Below are 27,105 nucleotides of genomic sequence, written 5' to 3' on the forward strand. Positions count from 1 at the left end.
AAAGAACACAAAGGAAAGGAAAACACTTGAAATTGGATACACTGGAGAGAAAGCATTACCTCACTCATCTAAAGTCAAGGAAGGAAAATAACAATATGAATCTCAATATAATTAATAGTAGCGGGCGTAACTTGGTGGAAATCCATAATCGCAGGAATAGAATATTCCTGCGAATATGAATCTCGACAGTAGGTACTATAATACGTTTGCTAATGACTTGATAAAAATACTCCATAATGTCTCTGAAGTGGATCATTATAACGATTCACAATCGCTTGACAGGTATTCGACGCACTTATTTAAAAAAAATAGTACGCCATTATGCTGAAAATTTCAGGGAACACACATTTTCAAAAATTTCCTGCACCTCAAAGTTGAAAAATTTACCTCAGAACTTCCTTAGATGTAACATTTTCATAGCAGATACACATGCCAATGTTGTAGAGGAACTAATAAAAAAATTCCTGGCCTAAAAATTTCCCTCTGGTCAAAAAGTAAGAAGCCCTTCAAGAGAAAAACAAAAGAGTGCATGTTGAACAATGCGTCCCCTTGTGCGAGTATTTAGCAAGCATTTCGCTTGAAGTTACACAAACCCTATTTAGAGAAGTGTGTAAAAACACAAGAGAAAGATTCTGATGTGCATATTAAGTATCGGCCTACAGACAGATGTTGATGACACTTGACCATTTTCAGTAACGAATGCTGCTCCAGCATGTCACAAAAAACACCTTTATTTTGTTTATAACAAGAATAATGAATATCCAAGGGAAATAAAACTGAGAGACTTGCTTTCCGATCCAATGTCATAACTAGAGCGCGGAAAAAAAGTCTCCAATTTTTCAAAAAAAGTCGCATAAAAAGTCGTCAATATTTTTGAAAAAGTCTCTTTAAAAGTCTGAGTTATTTCCATGAGAAAGTTGCTAAATTTAACTTAATTGATGGAGAAAAGAGGGTAGAGATGCGGATTCGTGGGTTTACGTGTTATTTTATGGACTTCTAAGACAGGAGATCACCATAATTTACAAAAACTTTTTTAAAATTCTGAATAACACTTTCTTTGATGATCAGCAAATGTTTAAGAATATAGTTGACCCCTGTAGTTTTTTTAGCTGATCAATATCTATCTTTATTTTGAGATAGGGAAATTAAAGTCAAATTACAGGTTATGGATAACAGATTTTATTTATTAATTGAATGATATAAAATAAAGGAAAAAAAGTATTTTCATTCACTTTGAGTTGTATTGCCAAAAATCATTTAATGAAGTAGTGACAGATAAGGTATTTTGTTATGTTTTCCATGGCAAATGTTGTGCGACGTTCGGTCAAAATAAGTTTATACGTCGAAAACAATCGCTCAACTTCACATGTAGCAATAGGAACATATCACTTTAATCGAAGAAGTCCCGCCACAGCAAAAAAGTCCCAAATAATCTCTAAGAAAGTAATTGAAAATGGTTTTATTTAATGAGATTGGTGAAGATTTGTATTTAAAAACACAAAAGTCCCACTTTTACAAAAAGTCGAAAGACTTTTTTTCCGCGCTCTAGTCATAACCCAACCAATCATGGCATGCTGAGACAAAAATACGCCCTCAATCTCTAGCAAACATTTTGATAGAATCACAGATCTGTCCCAAATTGATAACGCAGAAGGTAGCTCTCATTACGTAACAAGGCACTAAAATGAAGAACGAATAGCGAACAGCTGGATACGTCTAACGACATCTGATGTAGTACATACATACATAACAACCTCCCGACGTATCTTCCGAATGCATTGCAGGAGACCTAATTGTCCGTGCTCGTGCATCCGGCCTCAATTGCGACCTCATTACCGAGACCAATGAAACTTCAACCCTTTGATTTTTCTCCTATTTTTGTGTCACCCGCGTCCCGCCAGTTCTATCAGCCGGCTGTACCTTTTCTCAAGAAATTATGGATTAATTATGCATTCCTGACGCTGGAACATTATTTTATTAAAGTAATTCAATTATGTAGTTGCATTGACACGTAAAATTGTGCCAAACACGATGAACAAAAATTATACTCGGAAAAAAATCAATACGCAATGACTCATTGCGTCCATCAATTATGTTGGAGGATGTCGTCAATATCAAAGTGCTAATAAAGACTTGGGCGATGAAATTTGGATAATTTCACTACGGATATGGTTTCATGACCTTTGTAGGAATCTGAAACATTAAAAATAAGAGTGGGATCAAGCATTTGTCGTAAATAACATGCCCTATTTTCTACGAATTCTTTAAAATACGATTCAAATTCTACAGATATATTGTAATTAACATAAAATGCATGATAATTCAATCATAGTAGTGAATCGATCGATGAATAACCAAATAGCATACCTAAATAGACGCAAACTGCGCTAAAATACCCAAACCCAACACATTCCCAAGGATATAATAATTAGAATATGAGGTGTAACTGGAGATGAAGGTAGAGTACTTATTATCATTTCAATAGGCTACGATCACGTCACATACATCGCATTTCGAGAATTTACTCCCACCGTATGAGAGAAATCTCGATGGTCTTAATAAGCGGTAGGCACAACCAATTCATATCACATTCTGCGACAAAATATTCACGAAAGAACTTCTACGTATTAAATTTTCTTTAGTAACGCATTCTCTGGTATTCGACCGTTCCCTGTTTACTACGTAGGTACAACCGAACAGGAGAAAGACACGGAAAAATATTAGACTCGGAATAGGGCTAATTTTTTTCAAAACCAGGCGCATAAAATTTTCGATGATCGAGTACCCCTTGGCGTCCTTGAATTAAGTCTATATATATCGAAATATATATATTTATATCGAAAAAAAATAGTATCGAATCCAGGTCAAGGGGCGTGATTCATTAACTCCGAACATTTCGCGCTCCTACACCCGATGAACACGACCTACGAGGGACCACGACCAAAATACTAACGACGCGCTTTCTTTTTTTTTTTTGAACGAAACTCGCAGAAAAGAAGAGATGAGAGAAAAAGAGGCGAGCGAAAAATGTTCATCCCCCGGGATAGCGACCTCATTTGAGGCGTTGCACGCGCGCGCAATAATTCGCGCGTCCGGATGAAAACAGTCGCGCAATGAATTCGCCGCGGGTGAGTTGGAAAAGGCATTTGGGGAGAGCAGAGCAGGGTATTCCCGAACCGAAGACCCTGAACCACTTTAGCCACGGGGCGAAGGGGAGGAAAAGTAAGTAGGTCAGATAGATAAGAGAGCGTCTAGCTTCCGTCATGAAGAGCAAGAAGAGCGCTTGCGACTCGACTTATCAAAAACAACCTAACTTAGGAGAACGCTCTCCTCCCGCTTGTATTTTGTACTTTTTTTTAATGATTATTTTTTTAGTGACTTTTGAGCAACTTCCGTTAAGATGAATTCAATCGATTCGGCTTTTACTTTGTGAAAATCCCTGTTAGAATGAAAATACACAACCCTAGTAACTTTTCACTGGAAAATTATTTATTGGTACTACGCGTTTCGACGCTGAGGCGTCATTCTCAAGTACTTCTTCCGTTAAGTCTTCCATTAACATTATCAAATTTCCATGTTGATTAGAATAGACATTTGCTTGTGTCTCAAATGTATAAAATCAGAGGAAAATTTTATATCCAGACAAATGTTGATTTTATTCCTAAGGGGGTTTCTATATTGATTCTTCTTCTCTTTTTATTAAATTTTTTGGTAAAAAGTTATCAACTCAGTTTAGGATAATTTTGACAACAATTGGCAAAAATGAAACAATTAATCGTAATAAACTCATATTTTAAGAAAGCAATCGTCGCTTCCAATATTCTTAAGTACCCACGTCATATTTGCCTCGGTAAAAAGAGCTACAGCGTCAATATTTATCATCAATAACTATTTAATTGCTTCGACTAGCTATTACATGTACAATTAAGTCATTATTTGTTGATGCAAAATGAAATTTGATAAAATTATAGCTGAAACAGAAAAGATTATTGAACAATGACCAGCAAGGATATTCTCCAAACGTTTTATGAAAACTGATTGCACCTGTACCTCGTTCATTTTAAGATAAAAAGTGACCGTAATTGGCGCTTGTAACTGATTAAAATGTTAGCAGCTACTGTAACGATACCCAATCACAACTTATGCAACTAAACCATCACTGACTTTGATTGGTAGAATTAATTAGTCATCGAAGCCATTATGAACCAAGTAACGCTAATTTAAAATTATTACGGAGGCTTCCTCGGTGAGTTAATTGGTGATTGTTTTTCGGGTTCATTCCACGTTGACTCATTTTTTGCAGACGACAGTTTCGGGCGCGTTCCAGCTCCCATCTTCGGGTCCAAATGATCTGCAGAGCTGCAATCCTTTATATATAAGGCTAGTCAGGCGGCCGTTGATTTGAATTCCATAATTGGAAGAGCCGTTTGAATGAAGAGGCTACAGGATAGCCGTCCTCCCTATTGAACTGTCTATGAAACTGTCGTCCGCAAAATTTGAGTCAACGCGGAATGAACCCGAAAAACAATCACCAACGCTAATTTAAGTTAGAGTGAACGTGGTTTTCGGCTGCGCGGAGGGAAAGAGAGATGTTCTGGGGAAACAGCACGGGGGCGTGACCTCGGAAAGACGCGCAGCAGCGATTATTTACCGCTTCGTCTTCGTCTGTTTGGGGAGCGCCGCTTGAGGATGATTGAGTCCACTCGACCCATTTAACGGAAAACGAAATTACACGGCAGCCGATAAACGACGACTGCCTCTCGAGGAGACAAAGGAAGATGGCTCGTCCTTGGCTAAGACGGAGGACAAGGGATGTACTATATGTTCTCCTCGCAGTTCCCCTCCCTCCTCAAGGTCCAGTTCCCTGGAGCCTTTGGCTTCTGCGTTTCCCAACCGCATGGAAACTCTCCTCTCGGTTTGAAGACATCTGCTCCCCGAAGAACGGAAAAATATTACTGCCCTCGATAAAATTAGATCCCATTAACGACCGTCTGATTCCAAAAATACTTCTCGTGACGTGGGCATCGACTCCACAAGGGCTTATTCGGACGATAAAAAATATGGACTCACAGGTCACAGTACGAGCGTATTGGAGATAACCAATTACACGAGTAATACTTAAGATATCGAAACTTCAATAAACAACCTTTACACGGATAATTCAAACTCTCAAAAACAATCAGTTAATGAAAGGAAAACAGGATTGAAAGTTACAGGATTTTAGAAATTATATCAAATATGGCGACCATGAAATAATATTAACAGTAAACAAGTCAGGCCGAAAAGGTTTTTTTTGGAAAAAATACAAATGACTAACGTTCTGGGACGTCACGACGATAACAGCCCATTATCGCTGGTAAGAATGGAAAGCAGAATCCCGCGTTGAAAATCGATTTGGCGACTGGCCTTGACGCGTACAGCTAATAATTTGGATCCGCATAATGCTTTCGATGCGAGAAAAAAATAAGGCGATACATACGGCATTCATTAATCGTTGTCAACGCTTATCACGTCACGCAATCGCACCAAGTTCTAATACCAATCAATGAGTTAAACGATTTACGGTTACAAAAGTTATACGATTTTAATTTTTCCGGGAGAATACTACTGACGGATATTTCTCGGGTTTTCAGACAGGTTTAATATAAGCCGACGTTTCGGGGGACGACTTGTCTCCTATCCTCAAGGCTGTGTTACTTTATGGAAGTCCAATTGCACACTGAACTGACTTCCATAAAGTAACACAGCCTTGAGGATAGGAGACAAGTCGTCTCCCGAAACGTCGGCTTATATAAAAGGATTAACCTGACTAAAAACCCGAGAAATATTCGTTAGAAGTACAAAAGTTAATTCCATTAAGTGAGCTAAAGATTTTTGTAAAATAAGACTTCTGGGTGAGATAAAAGCGCAAGGCGTGAGCAATCTTCTCGACTTCAAACAAAGAAACCAACTCATCCTCCGAGAAAATCATTTGTGAATGTCCGAAAATTGTTCTAATCAATCAAACAACCAACAGTCTCCCAAAGGCATGCATGCGTTTCAATTGAAGACTTGCGAAAAGCTTAGATAGATACGATGGCGTATGCAATATTATTTCAAACAACAACGACGCGAGTTATTTTCCTGATAATCTGTCTATTTCTGATTTCGCAGTATTCGACTCCGCTCAACTTTTGTCTCGAAAATACACAATACAATTCAAATGAATTCTCTCAATGCCGGGAAAGGAGTTCTGAAATGGAGGAATAATGGGTAAAGTCAGCGGAAAATTATGTTGAGGTATTATGTAAAGAAACTAAAAACAATTCCTAGATCATGGAAAGAAAGAATTGGAGAGAAGGGGATATATATCTGAGGGAAGTCAATACTTAGGATTCAGGTTTCATGCAGAACTTCATTAGAACAAAAACAAATAATGAAATCAGGACACATAACGAGCAAAAAAAGTTCTAATGGGAAGTCCTCAGTAAAATACCACAAGTTAGGGGGATATTATAAGACTACAAAGAATTTCGGAACCAAAACCTCAGCGTTTTATAAACGGTGACAATTTAATATTTGTGAGTGGTAACAACATAATCCTACTTTTTCCTAATTCTGAAATAGGCGAATGACCTCAATTATAAAATTAGCTCACTATAATTCTTTTAAATTATTGGACGGTATTCTCAAATGTAGGAATCAAAATAAATCCCGGTTAGAAGTAATTCTGCGTACGCATACAGAGTTAGAATAGAGTTTTTAGCTGCGTTTTCTTCGACAATAGTTGATCATCGAGCAAGTAATTATTTCTAAAATGAATTATAAAGACTTAATGTGACGATGAATGATTTTTATGATAGCGTTTATCTAAAGTTTATAGTAACTTATCTTTCGAAACGGGACTTGAACAGCTATTAACCGATTCCCCACGAATCTAAAAGACGCGATACCGAAAATATCAAGATATTCAAGAATATATTTGGTCCACAATACAGGATATTTTTCTTTTGAAATTTAAATTCGAATGCAGTAACAGCTCGAGATGGAGTTCCTCAGCATCCTAAAATTTTTGGCATTTCTGTGAAAGTTTTCAACACTCTTAGTCTACATAAGAATTTAAACATAATTAATATTTTTGGCTCATGAAAAGGCTGAAAGATAAGGTTTAAATAATATTACAATTCACAATAATATTCATGAATATTTAAAAGAGATACTTCTGGGTTTCTGGAGGCATTTAGGTTAGTTTTGACGCTGTTTTCTTTTTCCCAAGATTCCGACGGAAGTGGCCACTAATATAGAGGAAACACAAAAGTACCTCTTTAAATACGGACTCCAACCGCGAAAGTTTCAGTACTCCGACGAATGAACATTCTTGAAATGTACCAACTGAAATAAAGGAGATCGAAGAATAATGCATTTATTTCGCAACCTATAAGTCCCAGCTAATTTGGTCGCATCCAAATTCATATGCATTTTTTTTGCCATTTAATGAGTTACCAGCAGGCCACCCGGCTTTGCTCAGGAAGGATAGTACCCAGAGACTTGGGAAACTTTGAATTAATCGTCTTATAAAGGGATTTTTACGTTTTCTCTTTGAATGTGCCAAGAGGCGTGACTACCCAGCAGGATGTCGAACCGCAGAAGTTGTATGACGTGAGGTAGAAAACTGTAATGAGAAAACGACGTAAAGGACGCGTCGGCCGCAGCCAAAAGTAGCACTACGTGATTAGGGAGCATGAGATGCACATACGTACTAACTTTGCTCGCAATCCGAGCAGCCGTATGGAAACGCATAGGGGATAGACAAACAGACATCCTCTTTTATATACGATGGATGAACTCGAAGCAATCCGTAAGTTACTATGGGAATACGCATTCTCAACATAGGAATTCTCAACGACAATTGACAAATGGATCCCGTCACGAAGAAAAGTAAGTCCTCCTCCAGTTGGAAGGCGAAAATATGCGGCGGCGCTAAAATCCTCAGCACTCCGACGGAATGGAGACGAAAAGAGTATAGATTGTGTGGTGGCGGGGGTTGTACCTGAATTGTGGAGCATACTGCGAATAAGAGGGCGAAAAAAATGCATCGAACATCGACTGCCTCGATCACTGAATGCAACCCAAGAGAGCTCTGGGAATCCCATGAACCTAGGGCGACCGACGCAACACTCATTTTACCATATCCAAACGATGCCAAAAACAAAAAAAAAACTAAATGCGCACTGAATGAAACAAATGACTTTGTACGAAGTCACGCGGACGGGAGAGAAATTATATTTAACAAGGATGAAGTTCGAAATATTCGCGTATGTTCATGCCGGAATGACAACAATTGAATGGGTGAGAAGCCAAGAGGCACAAGTGAGTTCTTTTTTCTAAACACAGAAACAGTGAATTAAGCACAGAAATTAGGTATAGAAAACAAACGAGATTTATTAGATGTTTTAGTAGTGCATTTGATTTTCCACTCGATGGCAGCACAGAACAGAGACTCACCCGTATCCATTGGCAATCAAGTTTTGTTAACTTTTGTTAACAAAGTTTTGTTAAATTTCTTCTAACAATCGACTTTGCCTAACTCTGCTGGGAAAAAATCACTAGTACCCCTTGGCTTCTAACCTCCTCAATTATGACTTTGAGCATCTTCAGGCATTATATTTCTTCCTCGAATTTCTCATTTTTCAAAAGAGACTAACTTTACTGATCTTTTCCCTGTTGCTTGTAATGTGTGGAGTATCATGCATATACTTACAATTTTAAAGCGCTGCCAGCCCGTGAATAAGTACATGATATAATTATAATCTTTTCGAGTAGTTTTATTACCTTTGCACAGACATTGAGTTATTTGTAAAGGGTACGGCTTCACACCGAAGTAACTGCTAAGCTGAGCTGAGAAATATTTTCATGACGTGACATGTTGAAATTGTTATGTCCTTTTGTAATTTTATGAGTATTTTTAAACTATTTTGTATTTACTTAGGGACGATACCGGTATTAGAGATTATTGGCACAATAAAAACCTGTTCCATATCACAAAGCTTTTTATTTCTATGGCCCATTCTTGGTAATCGTTTATTTTTCTGGTACCTAATTGTTTTTTTTTGACGTTATGAGAGAGTGGCACTGCAATATCAACCATATACGAAGTCCTATTTTCCTATAGAATCAATACTGTATCTAGTGTATTAGCGGCAATGGTTTAAAGATATTTGTCAGCTCAGAGCTCAGGGATACGTCTCTTAATAATCACCTATTAAAACTGCCTAAGGTCGGAAAGTTTCCTTCGTTTGATAATTTATTATTAATCGTTATTTAAGCCAAGCGCTACCTGCTAGCAGGATACTCTGCTACCTGCTAGTAGTCATCATCGCAGCGGCGCACAATATCCTCGCCCCAAGGTCACCTCACACGGCGACAGCGGGAACCAGAATGACGTCACACGGGGTTTTCCCAGCATGCATACTTAGCCGTCGCGTTTTCGGGCGCTTGAAAATTTTCACTTTTCAGTTAATTGCGAAAAATAGATATCGTCAGTTAAAAATCTAGAAGCGTGAAATGCGTACTCCAGGAGTAAATAATCTTTCGATTTAGGCAATAAAAACCACCCTATTAATGGACGCCTCCTAACAAGCAGCGTTAAGGTGCTACCAGAATACCGATGGACAATGAGACAGGGGTTTGCTCCCACAGGCCACAGCTGCCCCTCTGTTTATACTCCGAGGAATAGATTAGCCATCTGATCGGCAGTGTACATTGTGATGGAGAAGTCGCCCCTCACGCGGTCGGTCTGTCCCGCCCGAGGAGATCGGTGCGGGAAGAGAAGAAGAAGGGCCTTCATCTTCCGGTTTGGGGGGCGACGACGCTGCTGCCGCCTTGGGACTTCTCCGTGGTCAATGGCCGCGGCAAGAATTTATGTGGGAAGGATGCCATTGTATAGGAGTCAGTGACTGTGCTGGCGAATAAACAATCCGATTATCAACAGCACCCTACAAGCTGATCCAAAGCGCACAGCAATGCAATGCATCACAGAATATCAAATACGAATTCATCTTGGTATTTCCCCGAGGTAAACATTTTCATTTTTGAGTTCTTCGACGGTCGTGGGGTAAGGTCTTCGACTGCCCTTCCGAAGGTCGTTCGAGTTTCAATCACGGGCAAAGGAGAGACTGATCGCACTTGTTAATTACCCATATGTAACTCGTACTTTGTTCGGGAGGCTGGGAATTCAACTAATATAGGTAACACGGATGCATCTACTCCATGCACTCAGCAAATTTCAAGGAAGTTGCGGAAAATTTATAACAATAACGCGTCCCAGAGCAAACGATAAAATACGAAGAGTGGTCCTCTAAACAGGGCACTTCGATCTGATCCAGTAAGACAATTTAAAGAATTTGGGATACCACGAGATGGTTAGGTTGAAAATATACTAATTTACGGTACGTTGAGTAAGCTACCAATGGCTACGGTGACGTGCGCCATGATGGAAAGGTAGGGAAGGAGAGAGGGTTGGAGAGAAACTCGGCGGTGGCAATAGCCCGCTTTGAATTACGGGCTAATGCCGACTTGGCTTTTCAATGCAATCACTGGCAAATTCAAATACAATATTGCAAATATTGAGAATAATTGGATCGCACTGCACTCAGCGCCGTGCAGCGGACAACAATTAAAACAGAATTACGATGCGCCCGATGAAGTGGAAATAGGTAATAAAACATCTACGGAAGGTAGTGAGGTCTCCTCTTTGGATGTATCCTAGTTCCCTTTGTACGGTACCTCACCACGTGGGGAGATGATGGTTGGATTCCGCGGGTGTTTTGTTCGTGCGGAGCGGAGGGTCTCAGAACAGAGAGGACGATGCGTCTGCGATGGGCGATCTTGCAGCTGTGATGTCACGGGCGGTTGCGTTCTGGGAGAGAACAGTTAAGAGGGTGTGTGCTAGGCTATTAGAAGGCCAAAGCCCCCGTCGCGTCGTCAGGTGGCACTGCTACCTCAGACGAGATCCTGTCTCAATCGGCCAACCAACTGCTACACTGAAAATTGGGTATTTTTTTAAATCGAGCCATGGGCGTACCTAGCAGAGGGTACGGGGGGCAACTCCCCCCCCCCCCCCTAGAAGCGAAAATAAATTTAGTTCAAAACAAAAGTTATGAACAAATTTTCCTTTTGAATAAAAATGATGTTAGTTTAAGGCATGGAACTAAAATATAAATCATTATTTTTTCAAGCAAATAATTATAAAAACTAATAAATTGCTGTCATAATTACCTTAAAATTATGGTTTCATTAGCCTTTTCTGTGCAAAAAAGTTACAACTTAAACGACCACGACTAGTTTTGATCCCCCAACACCCCTCAGCTTTGATTGTGGGTACACTCATGAATCGAGCTATCAGAGAATCAGCTAAGTTTATAATTAAATTATTCCACCGATGAAGGTAAGCGTCCGGGGAGTACTTAAAAGGCATTCTGGCAGCCTGCCCTTCCTTCATAATACTTCCCTCCTCAATTCGAAATAAGGTCTACTCCACGAATCCACAAAGCTGAAAACGAGGGACTCCACTGTATTCACGGGTAAGAACCTCTCAAACAGGAACCCAGATTATTTCCTCAATGGAGAAGGGGATCCCACTAAAATTTTAGAGTCAAGAAAACATTCTGAAATTAAGAATAATTTTCGTAAACGGCTCGCGGCTTCCCGACCTCTCAAATGGATGATGCATCAGGTTTTGAAAATTAATCATCATCAGGAGGGTATTCAACTATTATCCTCATAGAAATCCAAATTATTCAAGCATTAAAGATCCGAGTATTTTCATACGCTAAGCAAGTATAAAGCCGCGAACGCTAGATGACACTAGTTCCAACTGAATCCGATCGGAGGAATATCGAAAATCAAGACATACCTCTAAGGTTTTAGCGTTTTGAACACATTCCTCTTGATTTAAGAAAACATTTTTTTCACATTAAAAATTTCAAGCATTTTTAATAAGAAAATTAGCCATTCATTAAATATTCTAAATAAAAACAAGGATTATTTTGTGACCCGAGTTTTCAAATTTTAATTTCATGCATAAAACGACACTGTCACGGATGCGAATGAAGCAATACCGGTTAAAGATACTCGATAGATAAACCAGGAGAATGGTCATTTTCCGATTGTATTGCTAGCTCATCGGACGAAAAGGGATAATAGGACGACCAATGCCGACCTTAGACAATGAATCATGATTGGATGTACGAGGTGGAAACGAATCGTTGCACCATGGGTGACCATTACTAGCGACATCGTTTCAGACAAATGAATCCAGAAAATTAGTAGTTATCGATAAAACCGCGCAATGTAGAGCGGTAGGTACATGTATTGAATTGAGACAGGGGTGAAAGAAGGAGGAGAGGAAAGGGGAAGAAGGTTATTGGGGGCGGAGGGAAGGGTTTTCAGCGTTCACTGAGAGCGCCGACTCGGCGAAATACAATCCCAGAGAATAAGATGTGAAAAAGTTGAAGAGCGCTCTCCGCCGCAAGGGGCGGGCAGAGTCGTAAAACCACCACCAAAGCCCACGAATTCAGTGCCACCTATTAGGAAAGATCTGCTTTCGTTCCTGACGCAGCCGAATGTAATAGGAGTTTTCATATTTGTCCATATATTATACTTTGTTCTTGTTTATTGTAAGTTATTGTCACATATACGTTTCTTAAGGATAATGTTCCAAAAAAATTATGTACACTTTCTTTTGTTTTCTGGCCTGCCTTGAATTTAATTTTTAAGATGGTAGCTTCCATGCTGGTTTTTTATTTTAACCATTGAAGCTACCTAAAGATCCATTAATTTTGTGTTGTTAAAAAAAAGTGTACATTTAAGGTAGGAGTAATAAATTCATTCTTTCATTTATTTCTATACCAAATGATGCAAAAATACGAGTGGTCAACCCTATTCGGCTGACGGAAAGTTTTAAAAATTCTCACGTCTTCCAAAAATGTTACCTACGGTACGACTAGATAAGTAAGAAAAAGAAAAAAAAAACGAGCAATTATTTTTTTAAATAAGATTTCAATAGCTTAAGGTGGTTCAAAAGAACCAAACGCTTTTAACATTTTCCATAAAGTCGTATTAATGCAAAACGATGAAAACATTTTTCTGAACTTCAGAGACAGCAGGAAAGGAAATTAAAGACATATTTTATAACCAAACCTGCAAGTAACATAAATATGACAGTGTTTATAATGCAAATAATTTTACGTTCCACATATTTAATCAGACATGAGTATCTTATTTGCATCAGCACAGGGTTTCACCACACCGTTAAATTCAATCTCTTTCTTGCGCAGAGCCGGCTGAGAATCCTTAAAAATGTGAGAGAATTATAAATCGATTCAGATGTGCTAAACAGTAATTACGAAGTGTGGTCCACAAAGAGACGAAAGAAAAGGGTTATCAATTTAGCAATATTTATTTTCATTGGCCCGACAGGTGAATTAGGGGCTGACATTTAAATCCCACTACGAATGTCACAGAAATGTTTGCTAACGAGAATTCCACAAAGAACGTTTTCAATAAAATTGTGTACGAAATCCGTGATTTTACGATGCTGATCGGTAAAAAGCGGTAAAAAGACAATTCAAATGTGAATAAAACGTCTCTTCCGCTCGAATATCGATACGTCTCAGTCCACCAATTACACCGAGGAAGACTCGAAGAAAGGCAGATAAAGACGATAATCGCAATGGCTCAGCACCTAGGTCCCTTCGGAAAAAATCGGGAGACAATCTACGATGGAAATAATTAGCAAGAGAAACACCAACCGGCACGATATCACACGCCTGCAGTTTAATATCAGGATATCTCCATCCATACCAACCTTCGGGCTTAATGAATGAGTAAAGGATAACTACACTTGATTCTAAACACTTGCAGAAATGATGAGTCAATAGGTATATTCAAGGTGGGGAGGAGATAGGTCGGGATAGTTAGCAAATGAATGTCGTGTATCCACTGAACATCTACACTTAATGATAGATCATTTCATAAGTTTTCCTGGATATCAGACAATTACTTATACCACTTACTTTTTTATCAGAGCACGACCCGGGTTTCCATTTGGCGCTAATTTTGATTAAATCATAATTTGCGCCTGAAGATGATGATAATTCATTGAAACCCGGGTCGCGCCCTGATAAAAAATAAGTGATATAAGTAATTGTCTGATATCCAGGAAAACTTATAATGGAGTACCACAAAGTAAATCAAGAATTAGTGAATTTTAAATCATTTCATATCACATCATATAGGATCATCATATCACATAGGATTCTTCTCCAGTTAACACTCTGGTATAAATGCAAAAAAATACAAAACTCGCTGCGATGGCGATGAAAAACGTAGGGGCAGAATTAACAGACGCAATGGTAAGAGAAAAACGCGTGTTTAGTAATTTTCTCTAATCTAGTAAGGACCTACACTCTTCATTAAAATAACTCTAACCTATGTTTCGACGGGTGACCGTCATTTCCTAAGTGCCGAACACAAGCAAAGCACCAGGTGACGTGAAGCCCGAGTCGATTGCTCGTGAATAGACACAAAAATAATTCGCAAGCATTTGCCTTCTCCTCTGGGCAGCTTCCCTTGAGGCAGCAGGCGCGAAAAACATTTCACGCGAGCGCGAATGCAGTGCGTTCGCCTCAATGGAATCGAAATCGCGCGGCTCATCCTTCCACCGTCAGTAGCAATCCCAGACATGGTTCCCACTGCACCTGAATTATAAAATTCACGGTTTTTTCCAGGTTTTCACGGTCTATATTTTGTAAAATTCACGATCTGTTTTTTTATTCTAGGAATAAATATTGATCACGTAAAAATCACCAGCCGCAGGTTTACTTAAAATTTAACAAACGCGATAAACGCCGGCAATGCAAACGAAGCAATGAAAGCGCTCTTTTTACGTCGTCTATCGTTTGCAGAACTGAGAGCCGGCTAAATGTTGAGAGTGGGAGAATGGAGGGTGGCAGGGAATTGAAGAGGCGTCTGATTTTTTGCAAGGATTAATGAGCACTTTGGTTACCGGTCTTCCAATCACAGGCTTAAGGTCTGTGTCTCGTCATGGCACGCGGACCAATATACTCTCGCTTCGAATATACGTGTGCAAACAAATGCGTGGACCAGAGCCGGCCCTAGGGCGGGGCGACCGCCCCGGGCCCCGCGTCCGTGAAAAAAAAATTAAAATATACGATAGTTTTGAATCAAGGTATCATAACGGCGTAATTACGAAGTCTGAATTTGGGAGGGGAGCACATACTTAGCCAGAGAGTGGTAGGGATTCAAAATGCTCGAGTTTGTAGATGGATTATAGAGTTTAATATATTAAGTGAAGGGCCCCGTACTGAAGGTTCGCCGGCCCGCACCTGCTAGGGCCGACCCTGGCGTGGACAAACGGTGTCTGCGAGTTACTGACCTAGAAACATGATCCACATATCAATTTTTCTTTGGAACGGTCAATTGTAGTTCTACAATCACGTTCGAGAGGATTTATAAGGTTTTATGACGAAATTCACGGCTTATTCACGGTTTTAAGGTTTTCACGGTTGAAAGGAAACCCTGCCAGAACATTCCACGCATGTGCCCGCGTTTCTGCGACCTTGAATCGTCGCAGCGGGGTCTGATTGGGCAAAAACGCGTACGAATAAAAAAAGTCCCGAAAAAAAAAATTGGGAGGAATAGGTAAAGATGGGAAAATTGAGCGCGACCACGGCTCTGCCTTTGACACGGCCAGATCGATACACCATTTTTACATAAGAAAGAATTGGAGTGGCGAAGCATAGCGTCGGCAACAACGCCCACGCCGCCAAGCGGCGAAGGACGAATACGAAAATATATGTGTTTGTTGGGGCGGTGGGAGGGAGGGGTGAGAAATGCGGTGAACTATTTCCGCGACGCGCTAAATTTTGCGCTCGAGGTTCAGATATCGCCGCGGAAAATGAGAAAACTACGAGGAAACATTTTAATTAAAATCGCCGCACAAGATGAGGGAAACGCGCCAGCAGAGGGAGTACAACGAGTCGCTATTTTGAAGGGTTTTTCGAAATAAAATTAACGACGCCTTTCGCAAAACTCTTCGGCTGCGAAAAAAATGGCATTAACTCCTTTCGTTTAAACTGTAACCATTAAGACATTTATAAAAAGTCTATCAATTGAGCCCAATAGATTATATCATTTTTTGAAGTGGAAATAAAAATCTGGGAAGAGCGCAACATAATCTAGGAAATAAATTATGTACGCCTCCAATTAAATCCAACAAATCTCTCATCAAAAGATGTCTCTCGTTCATGGGATCCAAGTTACTCAATTTGATGCCAATGATGCCAATATAGGTCAAGATTAACATTAAAATGAATCCCTTCAAAAGGCAACGGAATGGCTCAGCTCAGTACAAAATATTTATTCCATGTTATTAAGTGAGTTTCTTGTACTTATTGCATTCATCCTAATTACATCATTGTAAAACTTTATTGTATAAGTTTTTCCAAGTTCATAAATTATTTATCTTACTACTTATCTATTGCTCATATGACGATATGTACCAACGCATTTTGTGAAGGAGGCCTCAACTTGAAATTAGATTTTTTCTTACATGCTATCTAAGGCTTCCTACAAATGTTTGTACGAAATCGTCCTTATTTTTTAGAACATTGTATAGGAAAGTAATTTAAATATCGTAACGAGCTAAGGTTACAGGGAGTCCAGTGCTCAGAAAATGAAACTCCGAAAGATGATCTTTGTTTCACGCTTATTCTTAATCTCTGTAAAATGTGTTTTAGCGAGTAATTCTTCGCGTTTAAAAACTGTAAAATCCATATAAATGATGCGTAAATAAAATTTTCTACGAAAGGTAAATACGCGTTTTACTTATTAGTTGAAAAATTTGTCCTTCTAATTTCTACCGATAGCCTCAACTTGCTTCCGAAGTGCACACCTTTTCAAGGTAGACAGCTGGAAATCGTGTCATAAACGATACGACATAAAAAATAACTTAAGCAAGAATTAAGATTGAGGTGCGGGCACCAGGAAATGAGAAAAAAATTATTAGCTACTTATACTTGGGTGGGGGTCAACCTTCCTCCACTTCCATTCCATTTGCCTAACATGACTTAACCTGAGCGAGGGGTTCAAAGGTGGCAAAAATGATAACTGGAATGATAACCCCGACCCACATATATTTTTACTTTCCAGCTAAATATCGCGAAATGCATTTCGAAGATCGGTCTGAGACAGGACGGGAGAGATTGCTGCGGATTAAAATCTTCCCCAACACACATTTCCGCATTTTCTCATTCCGCCGCATGAGGCGCAATTTTCGCTTTCTCAGTGTGGAAAGCGGTTTCCTACCTCATGACGAGAAATTTACCGAAACCAATGTTTATGTGGAAATTTTTGGATAGCTCTTTTCAATTTGAATGATACTAAAAATCTGCATAAAATGTACAAAGTAACCCAAGGAGATGGTCCCTCGGAACTTTCCAACCATAGGAATGGCAATGGATCGCTCAAATCCTCATAGTCCTCAAAGTTTTCCTGGATATCACACAATTACTTTTACCGCTTCTTTTTTACAAAGAGCGACCCGGGTTTCAATGAATTATCGTTCCCAAAAATTACACTCTTACTCTCAAAAATTACTGTTACACTCTCGTAGTTTCTTCATTTCCGGAACGTTCCCAAACAGACTCCGTTCAAGTGTGACCAAACGGTCAATTACGCCGTTTGGTCGGCGTTGGAAATTAAACGGCCATTACTATCGGTGGGTCTCCAGCGATAGGCCTCATCTTTCGCGGCCTCTTTTCCGTCATCGCTATCTCCGCAGCGACGGAGCGATCGCACGGGAAAAATTCAGCTCGACGATTCCATGCGTACGAGGGATTAGAGAGAAGAGCGGAGGTTTCACTTTTTTAATCACGAGGAAGGAAGGAAAGAAAGCGTGGGTTGGTTGCCAGTGGCGACGTGAATTGCGGCGGAATAAAGTAATTAGCCGGTTCGCTCCCTCCGCCTCCTCCACACGAGACTCCGACATGGTTTATTTATCAAGAACAAAAGACTACGCACATCCCACCAGGCGCACTCTTCAACAGCAAAACTTTAAACAGAGGTGCACTTCGTAAACACATTTGATATGCGCTACAAACGAAAAATTTACCATAATAGGCAAACTGGTAGCATTTTTATTTAAACTGTGAAATGCAAAGAAAAAAGACAGGGATTAAGACACTCAAATAAGGTACCTATATCTCTTAGTAACAAAGGTAGAAAATATTGCAATAATTCATGTTTTAATCGTTATTCATTTATTGAAAATCGTGTAAATGTGGTTAGAAATATTTATATTTATTAACTTGTTTACAGATCTATCACCGAAAAAGCAGCACTGTCCCAAAAGAATAAAATGATTCCCATTAAGTGTATCACAAAAATTTACAGTTAGGTAATATTTTAGAATAAAATACAAAAATAGCTGTTTGTAAATGATGATATGATGCTGTGGAAATGTATGAAATCGTATTTTCTCCATCTATCCGAGTTCTAAAGAGAAGAGCCATCACCAGTCGATTTATAACATCGAAATACCAAGTACCTTCAATCGCGGGCCATTCACACGGTGACACATTTTATATTTTCAAATGATTTCCAACAAAATGCTTGCATGCCCTGGCCAATTAATCAGCTCGGTAGATTACGCTTAAAAGTTGAAGCCCCTAAATTTTTCCTCTCTGGCCCTTCTGTCCACTAGCGAGAAATAGCTCGCAACCACAAAGTATTAATAACCAAACAAATATTCCGTGAAGGTCAATAAAAAAAAGTCCCTGACACTCTATTCACGTTAAAATATCACTTTGATGTACGCCTACTGATGTAAGATCAATGGCTACCGATGACCCGTAACGACGATAGCTTAAAAGTAGATGAAAAAAGAGAAGCAGCAGAGAATCATTTTCCCACTCAATAAACGCGATAATACGCTCCTTTCTTGGCATACTTACTCTAGCGCCAAAGAAAAACTTATAAAAAAAACTTCTCACTCGCAAAGGATGATTAAGGTTGCAGCGGAGTCGGCATAAAAGGAATGAACGATCAAACTCGATGACGGCGGAGAAGACATTTTGAAGGCGAAAAATCCCTTTCAAGGACAAGCGAGTCAGACTCAAAGAGAATTGACGATTGGTTAGAAAAAAGTCACAAAGGAATTCCTCAAAACCAAAAGACGAGGCGTCGCGACGGTTGCAGAGGCCCCGAATGGAGGGAGAAATTCTATTGCATTTCTCATTCAAAGTTAAAAAAAGGAAGCCGAAATCTATTTTGTCAACAAATATTGGTCTCTTTGTAATCTCCATTAAGGCATTAGAGTTGGGATTTCTCTATCCCATCACTGATACTAACGCCGAGCCAAGTTCGAGACAATTGAGTTTCGAATAAAAGGACGTTTACGTGCTATGCAAGGAAAAGGAAATGTTCCACCTTTTTTTACTTTTTTCTGTGACGAAGATTCCACTGTATTGATGCTCAGTCATAGAAAAGTGTATTGAAAGTATTCGTATAGAGTAAAATGCTAAAAAATCAATAATATTGTCATTTATTTTACTAGAGTAGTAAGGTAGTACATTCCCACCACAATTGCCAAGATAGACTGATTAACCAAATAACGTTTATTAAGGCAGTAAAAGACATCAGATACTTTAATTCCAGGGGTCTCTGGGAAAGTAGTAATTTAAACTAGAAGGAGGAGAAGTAAGAAGAAAATATTAGCTAACGTAACGAGTTAAAGGGTACCGCAAATGAAGTATGGCGCAGATTGCCAAGAGGATGGGCAGAGAGAGGGAGTAACCCACGAAGATAAAAGATCTCGACGGGTCCACAGCCTTACCTACAGCGATTCTATCAATCTGAAAAATAGAATGGAACAGATATGGAATATTTTGAACATTAAAGAGATTAACAATGCGTTATAAATAGAAGAAAATGAACATCCACGATTCTACAAGAAAATGGCACCCAGGACTTAATAAGATGCTAAACTTAATTAAAATAACAATGCATAAGGAATCGATGAGAGGACAAATTTAGAGAAAGAGCTTAAGACATCGAGGCTGATCACTCGTTTCCTGATTCAATCCTACTTTAAAGCACAGAAGAAGAAAGTGCACCACGTCGTCGCACTAATAAGATGTATTTTCGTGTTTTACAGGATTCATATGGATTAATATAAAAAAGGCGTTTTAATACACATTTACTATTTTATTTTCACATGAGAGAAATAACACTGCAGTGTATAACGAGAAACACATTGCCTGTGCAGTTAATACGCTTTTGATAACAAGATCCTACAAATAGGAAGACCAAGATTCCGAGAATTAGTTTCACCAGCTGCTTATGAGATTGTGGAACTTAAAAAGAAGCACGATTGTCTCGGGCGATTCTTCTCATAACGTATACCTCACAACGTTAGTGATATTTACCATGAATTATGAAATACCTAAAAGGACCAACGGACCTCCAAGTGAAGCCGTAAGAAAATGATTTTAATCCCTTTCACTGACGCTCCGAAGACTTTTGAAATCCTTAATTTTTAATCATCGAGGAGCAAAGGAACTTGAGAACGTATTTCACGAGCTCCGCTGCGCGGGATACGGATTAGAAAAACTGAGGAAAAATATAATTCGACAAGTAATGGTCACCTTGTACTTCAATGGTAATTTACCTTGTACTTCAAAATAGGTGGCACTATCATAGTCTACGCCTATGGGTTATTAGTTAGGGATGAGCTCTACCCTTACCAATCCGGGGATCACATCGGACACATTCCTCGTTGCTCCACGACAGTCAAAGACTGATGAAATATATAACACGAGGATTGAGACACGAATAAAACTGCAAGATCATTTCGCTTGGCAAGAGTCCCCTCGCCACCCCTTCACATTAAGAAAACTCTCAAGGCGCATGCGATTGCATTCGAGATAATCGCTTGGATGGGACGAGAAGGAAATTAATTCGATCCATCACGAACGATAAGGTTAGATAATAGAGGCTCGTGGAGACAAGGGTGCTAAAAATCCGCTGCGTCCACGGAGAAACCCTGGCGAAAGGGGGCAATGGGCAAGGGTTGTTCCAGCACCAGTCACAGAGAAAGAGGGAGTAAAGGAAAGTTGCCTGGGATATCCTATTAATGGGTATATTTGATCAAGTTTTTCCCTGAATCATAGCCGCAGACTATTAGTGAGAAAAAGTATGTAATTCACAATATTTTCCATTTACCAATTACTCTTCCCAGCCACCATTACTAGATATTCCAATGCCGTCATGCCATCCTCCTAGATTTCACCTTAATGCGTCGACTACAAAAAATGGAAGTTTTTTTATAGCAAAAGCGTTCGGCGAAATTTGATTTTGGATCTGATATCCGACTATCATTCGCGCAAAAAAAGAAACTGGTTTCAAATTACCAGAGGAAAATGAAACTTCAAATCAACATTTTCTCAACAGGAAATGAAGAAAAAGGTAAATATTCTCATAACTTAAAGTTATTACGGTAGAAGCACCTCAGACCTTTTCTGCTTTATCCTGAAATTCGTCAGTTTAAAATCATCTGCAAGGTATATTAACACTGAAATATCTACGTGGCAATGGAGAGACGGCGATCAAGATGACCTTATCCATTATGTACAGACAGAAATAGATCGCACAAAGAAACCGGAATCACGCCTTAATAAATTTTCAGGTGATAAATGATGAAAACCAAGTACATAATCCCAATGGAGAGGTAAACTTATTTTTTCCCCTGAAGGAATAAAATATTACGACAACTTTTCACTCGCCCTCATTGATCGGAATTTCATTAAAAGTGTCCTTGCAGGCAGCGTTTGTCGCACAAGCTGACTTTAACCCACACAAGAAATGGTATTGAGTTTTTCTGCAGAAAAATACTAGATAGAGAAGGTGAGCGAAAAGAGGTTGAAATCGCAAGTGTCTTTGAACGCGTCGTCGAGGAGGGAATACTCGGCGAGATTCGCGCCTCGGATATCCTCGTCGAGATAAAGAGGGCCAGGGACTCCATAGGGAGGACATGCGCGGTGATCGACACGGAATAAAGTACGTGGAAAGGCAGACACAGCAGCGCATCGAGATCGACGCTTTTTGAAAAATATAATAACAGCAGATTCCCGAGAGGAATAGAAATACGACCGATGAGGACGGAACGTGAGGAATGGCTGAGGGGAGTCGACGCTTTCAAGGAGAAAGACAACCGTCGTGCGGACATAAAAAACACTAAAGGAAAGATGGTCGCAACTTATCAATGTTCGCTAAGGAAGAGAAGCAGGGTCGCAGGAGAACAGCAGACATGCAACACACAAATGCGATAATCCATGAGAATGAAGCTTCATTCACCATGAGCAGATGACAAAAAAAGCAGACGGGTGCATATGGTGAAGCAATCAAGACGGGAATGCTTTAGATGGAAATGGAGATATCACTTTAGAAGGACTAAGACACAGGTGTGATGGGATAAGTGGCAAATGAATTGCAGGAAAAAAGGAGATGGTATTAGCTAGGAAACGTTGCAATGCAGAATAAAAAACATTTCGCAACATTTTATGTTTGTATTATTTTTTCAATGGCAGCAGTTTTATGGTGGCTTTTTTTCTTCATTTGAGCTTTTTTCGCACCCTTCCTGGCAATGTTTATTTGATGTAATTGTTGCCGTCACCCCTTTAATGTACAGAATTAAAGCTATATTATAAATTTCTCTCGGCTAAAAACTCGCTAATTTTCGCTTCCAACTAATGTATCTCACGTGGAACATAAGACGGCAGATAATTACCCCCCTCATTGAAGTTCAATTCCATCTGTGGCTCACATTAGTTAAGTGTTGGGCTGCGAATCAAAGGAATTCGGTTTCAAATCTTAAGGAAAATCTAAATACATTCGTGATTAATAGGATAGTTTCCTTCATTAAAGAAAACGAAATGCATGGATTGCGATTCGTTACCCACCATTAGTGTATTCATAATATACAAATTATTTGGTTTTAGGAATACCAGTTTAGACGAATGGCAATGGTCAATTTTAAACTCATTCGAAAAAGGCCAGTTTGGCGCCCATTCGATGTCACTCCACGTGACGTCACAGGGACCTAGTTTCTATACGAGTAGATAGGAGTTTTACATCGTCTGAGATTACCAATGCACGCATGAGGCACTGAGCTCAGGGAAACGTCTCTTAATAATCACCTATTAAAACTGCCTACGGTCGGAAAGTTTCCTTCGTTTGATAAGGTATTAATAATCCTTATTTAAGCCAAGCGCTATCTGCTAGCAGGGTACTCTGCTATCCGTTAGCATCCTGCATCGCGGCGGTGCACACATCCTCGCCCCAAGGTCACTTTACTTTGCGGCAGCGGGAACCAGAAATACGTCACAAGGTCTTTTCCCAGCATTCATCCTTAGCCATCGCGTTTTCGCGCGCTTGAAAATTTTCACTTTTCATTTAATCGCAAAAATAGATATAGTAATTTAAAAATCTAAAAGCGTGAAATTCGTACTGCATGAGTAATAATCTTTCGATTTAGGCAATAAAAAATAACAGGAAACCACCCTATTATTTTTAGCCATCCTTCCTCACTATCAGCAAATTTGCGAGTCGCAAGCGGTCCAACAATGTTGGAATGAAATACACGCGTCAATTGCTTGGTCCGCCGCCGTGAGCCCGACCCTGACCCACCAAACTATCCTCATGGTTGAACCACTGATTAGTAAACAGTGCTGACTCTTTCCAGCAAGTGAAATTTTTCCTTACGACGACGCTGAAAACATTCTAATGGATGTTTCAGAGTTCTGTGATACGCAAAAAGTTTTCCTGGCACACTTTCAGTCAGCGTCACTGCATTCATTCACTGTCGATGAGCGAACTCAGTCGTCGAATGAATTCCTAAGTAATGGACTATTCCACCCAGGGTTTTGGTGTGGCTCATTCCCACATTACACATAGGGACACAAACCTGCCTTAACTTCCGATTTCCAACCAGATCAAACAACACACCACGCATTGATTACACTGCCGAGAAGATTAACAGTCACCTCTGTTTGCCGTGGGCAAGAAAATCTTCAAATCCGTTGAAATTGCCACTTTTTCAACCGGGTCAAAACGCAGTTAGCCTCTTCAATTGATGAGACCTCGCTAAAGGGGAAAAAACACTGGACTTGACGTGCTTGCTCTGAATCAAATGAGTCAAGAGGACTAATTAAATTTCCGAATATTAGATGATACGGTAAAGTATATTCCCAAACACATATTTTTTTCAATTGAATTCATATATTTAAAACAACAATATTCCTATCCAAGCAAACAGAGGTGAAAAATATTTACTGAAACTACAGCGTCACAAAAATTCATCCATGGGGAATATGAAAGCATAGAAAAAAGGAACGAAGTCATTAAGTGGAACTGAAGGATTAAAGAAAATTAATAAATGCAGAAAATAAGCATTTACATACTTGATTTTAACAATGGTAGATCCAAGCAATCATATTCTGAGGCAATTTATAAACATATATCAAACAATATCTCCCGGTCTGTTAGAACGATGCGAATGAACGAAACATGTCATACTTAAAAATATTAAAACCTAATTGAACGAGAAAGGTATACGTCATTGCAGGAAATGATCCCGAAAATCGCTATCAAGATACGAAATAGTTTTGAGGAATATAAAAATGCAACTACAGCATAATGACTCGGCTCGGAATAAATCCCACCAGTTTAAGCACTCGCAAAAATAACACAGCAGTAGTTGTAAAGGATAGAGGGCAAGAAAATGCAATGAAGTGAAAATATACTAAGTAAATACTTTCACACGCGTCCATGAATACACGCGATCTCGGAAACTAATGATATGAATGATAGGAGAGTTGAGTTAACGATCATCAGATCGACGCCAAGCGGTTGTGATCAGCTGTGAACGTAATACACTCACCGCTTATACCTAATCTGATGGCGATGCATCTCATTTACTTGGCGGGTGATACTATCACTTCTGAGGATAATTGCGCAACATAAATTGCCAAGGGAAATTTTTTAGCATAACAATAAGGTGTGCGTGGGTAATAAGACGAACACGACCACTTCTCTTCAAAAAGCAACTCCGGAGTAGCAATAGCAAACATAAACCAAATAATGATTCGACATCACCAGCATAAGAATACTTGCCAGACCTTGCTTGGTAGAAATTTCTGGTGTCTATGAGTGAAGTAGACACTGTTTTTAATATGAGGAGTCTAATTTAAACGTAAATTTGTCAAAAGTTTTGAAACCTTTTTACCTGATCAATCAACTGTTCCACAAAACTTTTCGTTTCATAAGTCGAATTTTAAAATTATTCACGTAATACTTAACAATTATTTCAACTATTTTAAATTAACTTTTACTTGATTGAGAATGAAAATATCGATAAAAAACAGGCTTTACTATTGCAGCCACCTGGTTATGCATCCGAACGAAATTGAATCACTTCAGCGGATAAATACAAAGAATAAATTTCCGAGGCATCTCGTGAATTCAACGCAAATTATGGGTATAGCAAGGCACTATGAGGAGGCAGCCGGGCACAGCAATGTGTCAATGTCACCGTGTTTTCGTCCCACCATGACCACTAATGACGGCGACAAGTTTGACAGCTCTTTTAAGCAGTTGGGTGAGAAGGATTTGATAGAGGATCAGCGAAGCTCGTTAAAAAAAAAGAGCACACGGACGATGAGCAATTTGCATAAGCAATCTGGGAGCAAGATAGTCAAACACTTACGGATGGGCTCTTCCTCATCATTGGGTCCCTCGCCTGGTACGGGCTGACGGCTGTGAAAGGCAGGGTAATCATGGCTGCCGGAATAATTGCTCTCCGTTCACGAGGATCTCCGCAGTCACAACTTAAAGGGCTATGGAGAAGATGCCTTCCCTCCTCTCTCGACCTCCCTCGAGACCCTGCAGAAAACCTTCTTTGGGGATAATCGGCACACAGCACGCCGCCTCGGAGTCAGTCAGCCTTCATCTCGTCTCGACCGTCAAATGTCCTCTCTTTTTTCAAATATCCCTTTACTTCTTTCTTCAACGCCTTTCCAAGTTCTGGGACGACAAATTCTTCCTTTCCCGCACTGCGAATTATTATATTTTTTTATAAAAAAGTAGAATACGAAGTCAGGTTTGATGCGGACTAGGTAAAGAGAAAAAAAACCTTGAAGTCGAGAAGAATGATGAGATTTCTTCCTCTTCCAAACTCACTTTTTTCTTCTTGCTCTTCCGACGGAATCGGCCGGGGTTTGTCTCCGGAGACGAGGCGAGAAAAAGGGGTTTATCGCAAAAACGCAACGTGAGGCGCACTCAGAGCAAATGTCCCGGTGGGCCGAAGAAAGATAAATTCCTCATATTTTCCTTCCTATCGCCGAAAATGCCAAATTGAGAGAATGAATCCAGTGCAGACACGTCGTTTGAGGCGGGACGCCGCGAAAGATTCGTGAGCACACGACAACACGAGAGGAGAGATGAGGAAGCGGATTCTGTGGTCCAGTTCGGTTGTTGGACTCCCTCGGGCTGTGGGTCAGCCGAGAGTTTCCGAGTCGCTCTTTTTTCCGCCAGAGGGGTCCGTCAATGGAGCAGTTCTTTCAAAATACCGTATCAAACAAGAGAGAGTATGAGGGGCAACGAGAGAGGCAGTGGGAATGGTTCTGCCCAAGTCCTCGCTCCGAAGCACACAGGGACGAAACACACTTTGGGGGGAAAACCAGAGCCTTGCCTTGCAGAGGCGGAGGTTTGAGAGAGGGGTGTCCACATGCAACGATAGGTATTATTTGGGTAATTAATAGCTAACACACAGCTTGCAACACTTGCGTGTGGGTGGGAAGAGGCACCACTCACAAGCAAAAGGCTCAAGGCACAAGGGTAGTTTGCGGTGCCTGCAATGTATTCTGTGCACAAGGTTCTTAAACACACACGAAGCTATAGCACTGCTTCTCAGGTGCTACAGGTCCACATGGGAAGGGAGGGGGGGTCTACTGGAGACGGGGACCACGGTTACGAAAACCAACAGCAAAA

General features: G+C 39.9%; 1 protein-coding gene across 3 annotated transcripts in view; it reads right to left on the reverse strand.

Moving 5' to 3' along the window:
* LOC124153417 (TBC1 domain family member 1) overlaps positions 1-27,105 on the reverse strand; it is a 315,494-nt gene that overhangs the window by 124,782 nt on the left and 163,607 nt on the right. Inside the window, exon 1 of one of the 3 annotated variants that reach the window (XM_046526555.1) lies at positions 25,823-27,082. The exons of the other annotated variants lie outside the window; for them this stretch is intronic. Within the exon in view, the coding sequence (XP_046382511.1) occupies positions 25,823-25,894 (72 nt within the window). The 5' untranslated portion in view covers positions 25,895-27,082. Of the gene's footprint in view, positions 1-25,822; positions 27,083-27,105 lie in introns of those variants that run through there. 3 annotated transcript variants of the gene reach the window in all.

This window comes from Ischnura elegans, chromosome 2 (genome assembly GCF_921293095.1).
Source record: "Ischnura elegans chromosome 2, ioIscEleg1.1, whole genome shotgun sequence".
NCBI lineage: Eukaryota > Metazoa > Arthropoda > Insecta > Odonata > Coenagrionidae > Ischnura > Ischnura elegans.